General features: G+C 32.5%; 1 protein-coding gene across 1 annotated transcript in view; it reads left to right on the forward strand.

The window, feature by feature from the left end:
* LOC106476809 (T-box transcription factor TBX20-like) overlaps positions 1-2,870 on the forward strand; it is a gene marked incomplete at its 5' end in the record, with an annotated part of 4,449 nt that extends 1,579 nt beyond the window's left edge. The window contains 2 exons of the mRNA XM_022380566.1: positions 1,116-1,180; positions 2,699-2,870. Of these exons, the coding sequence (XP_022236274.1) occupies positions 1,116-1,180; positions 2,699-2,870 (237 nt within the window). The remainder of the gene's footprint in view (positions 1-1,115; positions 1,181-2,698) is intronic.
* Between the last annotated feature and the right edge of the window lie 3,230 nt (positions 2,871-6,100).

Genomic DNA, 6,100 nt, shown 5'->3' on the forward strand with positions numbered 1-6,100 from the left:
CATTTTACAGAGTTTGTATATCACTTGAACAAAACCAACAGGTAGAAATACCATTTTACAGAGTTTTACCACTTGTTTACAAGCAAAGCCAACAGGTAGAAATACCATTTTACAGAGTTTTATACCACTTGTTTACGAACAAAGCCAACAGGTAGAAATACCATTTTACAGAGTTTTTATACCACTTGTTTACGAACAAAACCAACAGGTAGAAATACCATTTTACAGAGTTTTTATATCACTTGTTTACGAACAAAACGAACAGGTAGAGATACCATTTTACAGAGTTTTTATACTTGTTTACGAACAAATCCAACAGGTAGAAATATCATTTTACAGAGTTTTTATATTACTTGTTTACAAACAAAACCAACAGGTAGAAACACCATTTACAGAATTTTTATATCACTTGTTTAAGAACAAAACCAACAGGTAGAAATACCATTTTACAGCGTTTTTATACTTCTTTACAAACAAAACCAACAGGTAGAAATACCATTTTACAGTTTTTATACCACTTGTTTACAAACAAAACCAACAGGTAGAAACACCATTTTACAGTTTTATACCACTTGTTTACAAACAAAACCAACAGGTAGAAACACCATTTACAGAGTTTTTATACCACTTGTTTACAAACAAAACAGGTAGGAAAATCATACTTCGAGAATGGTATCCATTTAAAACCCTCATATGAAATCAAAGTACTTTTGGGGAGATACCCCGCATACTTATTAAAGTCGAAAATAAACTGTATCAAAGTATCTAAGCAATTACAAAATGATGAAATTTCTAATTCATTAAATATTCTATCCTTCTCTAAATTGAACTGTAAAACTGTAAAATGAAGATCAACCAGTGTTTAAAAGTTTTTATTTTATCTTTATAACAGAAAAGAAAAATCAATCTCTGTTAAACTAAATTATTAAAGTTTGAATCATGATAACCTGATTCAGTAACGAATATTTTAGTTCCTTTAAATGCTATAATAAAAAATATGGTAACATATTGTTGCGTCAGCGATGTCACGTGATTGGTGTCACGCCACCTGCTTTCTGGAACTATCCCGTTCCTTCGGTAACAATATGGTAACATATATTTGTTTCATTTTTCAGATAAGCAAATTAAAGATTGAAAGTAATCCATTTGCTAAGGGATTTCGTGAAACAAATAAATACAGGTAATCCAATAATAATTTTTCATGCATTATAAGGTATATCTTAAAACCAGCCAATTGATTTCACTATACTATTTCTTGACATGTATTTTTGTTGTTTCTTGACATGTGATATAGACATGTATTACTCTTGGATGTTTAACTACTCCTTATAGACAGGTATTACTTTTAGATGTTTAACTACTCCTTATAGACATGTATTACTCTTGGATGTTTAACTACTCCTTATAGACATTTATTACTGTTAGATGTTTAACTACTCCTTATAGGCATGTATTACTCTTGGATGTTTAACTACCCCTTATAGACATGTATTACTTTTAGATGTTTAACTACTCCTTATAGACATGTATTACTCTTAGATGTTTGACTACTCCTTATAGACATGTATTACTGTTAGATGTTTGACTACTCCTTATAGGCATGTATTACTCTTGGATGTTTAACTACTCCTTATAGACATGTATTACTCTTAGATGTTTAACTACTCCTTATAGACATTTATTACTGTTAGATGTTTAACTACTCCTTATAGGCATGTATTACTCTTGGATGTTTAACTACCCCTTATAGACATGTATTACTCTTAGATGTTTGACTACTCCTTATAGACATGTATTACTGTTAGATGTTTAACTACTCCTTATAGACATGTATTACTGTTAGATGTTTAACTACTCCTTATAGGCATGTATTACTCTTGGATGTTTAACTACTCCTTATAGACATGTATTACTCTTAGATGTTTAACTACTCCTTATAGACATGTATTACTGTTAGATGTTTAACTACTCCTTATATACAGGTATTACTTTTAGATGTTTAACTACTCCTTATAGACACGTATTGCTCTTAGATGTTTATTATTATTATTGTTTCTTGACATGTGTTAAAACTAATTATTGACTCATATTATACGTGTTTGTTGATATGAGTTATTATTAATTATTGGTAGCTGTTATTTGTTACTCTAGACATGTGTTACCACAGATTCTTGACAAGTATTATCTGACTTTCTTGAAATGTACACTGAACTTGTTTCTTTGTTGTAATATTGTGAAACAGTGCTTAATACTTACAGAAGTATATCGTACTTGTCTCTATGTTGTTATATTGTGAAACAACTTTTAATGTTTAAAATAAGTACAGTGTACTTCTGTAAACATTAAGAGTTGTTTCACAATATAACAACATAGAAATAAGTACAGTGTACTTCTGCTATATTGTTATATTGTGAAACAACTCCTAATGTTTACAGAAGTATACCGTACTTGTCTCTATGTTGTTATATTGTGAAACAACTCTTAATGTTTACAGAAGTAGACTGTATATATTTCTATGTTGTTATATTGTGAAACAACTCTTAATGTTTACAGAAGTACACTGTACTTATTTCTATGTTGTTATATTGTGAAACAACTCTTAATGTTTACAGAAGTACACTGTACTTATTTCTATGTTGTTATATTGTGTAACAACATCTAAAGTGCGGGAAACTTTAAGAAATCATTTTCTTCTCAGAGACAGTCTTCGAGAACTTATGAGGCAGCATCTAAAGTGTAGACAAATTGTCACAGCATCATGTGTTATTCCTCATTCTACATTTTCATCATGTGTTATTCCTCATTCTAAATTCCCAGGTAAGAAATCACTTTATTTTCATTGTGCCTGTCATCAAGAACTTGATGTGTGAACATGAAAATAGAAAATGCATTCACTCTGAGAATAGCTATAAAACATAACATATGATAACACTAAAGAATGAGAAAAACAGTACATAACACTACGTGCATGAGACAACACCGAAGGTAGCTACTAAATCTTTTAAAGAACACTTTGTGGATCAGATAACAATGCTAAATTATCAGTAGATCTTGATTGGAATCTCTGAGCGTCAGAGATATGTAGACCTATTCCTGTACTGATGTTGTCGTGATCCGTTTAAGTCGACATCACACAAATGCTAAACATCACATAAATGAAGGTTCTTTATTTATGTAAAGTCACTATCAGGGTCATGTACATTTATGTTCAACGTTGAGCATCTGCACTGGCACACACTTTGCTACATTTGACTGTCTGACATTAAACAAATAGTCCCATATATTCCAATGCTCATTCGGTAATATATTTAGTATGTTTTTCACATTAAGGTAGAATATAACCTTTAAGAGTCTAAAATATCACAATTAATTGTTTGCATATTTTGAACCGTTTACTTTCCATAGTTCAGACTAATTCTTCACATCCCATCAAAGACTGGACCCATTTTCAGGAACATTCAGTCATGTTTGTACAAGATATCAGAAACATAAATCATTTCTTTTGTATTTCCTTATTTTTATACGTAAATTAGCTATAGTGGTAAAATGTTACATATCGTGTGTCAGAATATGTCTTTGTACCTATTTCATGGTAATGTTACGACAGCGGAAGTCACGCGATTCTGGGAGCATGCGCGCTGTAGTTTCTAGAAGGATCATGAATTATCGAGGAACCCTGCGAAGGTCCGAGGGTTTGCCAGGAGCCCTCTTTTTTAGTATATAAGCCCGGCAAATAAAGCCAGCGATAGCCCCATCATCATACCTATATATACGGGAATATATATATGCAGATAGATTGAAGAGATAGATAATTGAGTCAAGCGAACAGTGGGCACCGTAAGTAAAGTGTGTGAATCACTATGTGTGTGTTATAAAGGTTGTTAAGTTTAAAGTGAAATTCTGTGTACTAAAAAGTTGTATCAAGAAAGAATAAACTAGTTTTGTCTCTAAGTCAAGTCTTTCACATTACAAGGTAAAATCAACTAACGTTTATGTGTCTCTAAGTAAGGTCTTTCACATTACATGATTAAAAACAAATGATTGGTTTGAATTTCGCGCAAAGCTACACGAGGGTTATTTGAACTAGCCGTCGCTAATTTAGCCGTGAAAGACTAGAAGGAAGGCAACTAGTCATCACCACCCACCGCCAACGAATAGTGGGATTGACTGTCACATTATCACGCTCCCACGGTTGAAAGGGCGAACATATTTGATAGGAAGGGGGATTCGAACCCGCGACCCTCAAATTCCGAGGCAAACGCTCTTAGCCACCTGGCCATACCGGGCCATATAACAACAAACGTATTTCACATTACATGATAAAAACAACTAATGTTTATGTTTCTCTAATTAAGGTCTACCACGAAGAAAATAACTAATACTTATGTGTTTCTAAGTAAAGTAGAAACATTCTTCTTTTAATATTACTTTTATTAAAATTTTTGGGTTAGAATGCAAGTAGGTAGCTTGCTTCTATCAGAAGTTATTATTACAGTGCTACCCGTCTTGTCGATGCTTTTAGGCCCATCTAATTGTTACGTATCTGCTCGTTTGTTAATTTCCGGTATAAATTCTTTCGGAGGAACTTCAGCGATACAAGTTCTTTCTTAATTAAAACAACTAATGTTTATGAGTCTCTAAGTCAAGTCTTTCACATTAAATGAAGAAAACAACTAATGTTTATGTGTCTCTAAGTCAAGTCTTTCACATTACATGAAGAAAACAACTAATGTTTATGTCTATATGTAATGTGAAAGACCTTACTTAGAAACACATAAACATTAATTGTTTTCTTTATGTAATGTGAAAGACCTTACTTAGAAACACATAAACATTAATTGTTTTCTTTATATAATGTGAAATACCTTACTTAGAAACACATGAACATTAATTGTTTTTATCATAGAGACGCATAAACACTAGTTGTTTTCTTCGTTCAATGTAGTAGATTTAATATTCGTTGAAGAACTTAAACAGTATAAACAAGACTACACAACCCACCCTAACATCATTCTGTGACCAATAAAAGTCCATTAAACGGCTCTGACGACGTAATTATAAGAGTAGTCTATGTTTAAGGTACATTATTACTAAACGTTGCTCTTTAGCTACAGAATCGGTAGCAAGACAGTGGAGATAGTACAGAAAACAAATCTGACGATACAAGAGAATAAATAATAATAAAAATGGGTAACTCGATCATACATGTCTTATCGTACCAGCTATATGAATAGCAATAAGTTCTTTCATATCAAACTGTACACTTTTACTGCACCATAAACATTGGCATAGAGATAGGTAGATATCTTATATTTAAATGTTTTAAGCAACATAGCACATTGCATTCACAACAATTTTGATTACAACATACAGATTTCATACAAATTCTATTCCAAGACACACTCACACATGGCGTTTTCCTGGTAACGCTGAATGTATGTGTGAGACCATGGACACCTGCACTGTGTGACTAAAGATTTCCACAGCTGTTTAAACTAATCTGTACTGAAGTGACTAACCGTTTTCTTTTCACTGTACAGAAACTATAATGTAATATAGTTGAACATTATTGGCTTGTAAACAGAGTTAAGACGTTTTCAGGAAACAGAGCGAAAAGAATGATAATATTAAGCACTTTACTAAAATTAAAGAGCTGGATGCAGAAAAACTGGATATCTGTATATTCCTAACTATTTCTTTTTTTTACGTTTAAAAGGACTTTTTGCTAACAGTTTAACTGTAATATATTTACTTGCCTAACAACAGGGATGTGGCATGGCACAGTTGTTGTTGTACGTCGCGGGATCATATCCTGTCACCGAAAATAGGCCCTTTCAGCTGTGATGGTGTTATAAAGTGACAGTCTATCCCATGGTTTCCCAACCCATGCTCCGCGGAGCAGTAGTGCTCTGCACAGCAAATTTTAATGCATCGCGACGCATATTGAAAATTTCTTAATTATTATGAGAAATCAAATGTACTGCAAAAATAACATCATAGAAATGGCTCAAATAATCAGTGAGAAATTTTTTGTACTGTTGCGTCAGCGAGTCACGTTACTACTATGACGCAACGTTTCTAGAACTATCATGTACTTTGG

The sequence above is a fragment of the Limulus polyphemus genome, unplaced genomic scaffold (assembly GCF_000517525.1).
Source record: "Limulus polyphemus unplaced genomic scaffold, Limulus_polyphemus-2.1.2 Scaffold11663, whole genome shotgun sequence".
Lineage (NCBI taxonomy): Eukaryota > Metazoa > Arthropoda > Merostomata > Xiphosura > Limulidae > Limulus > Limulus polyphemus.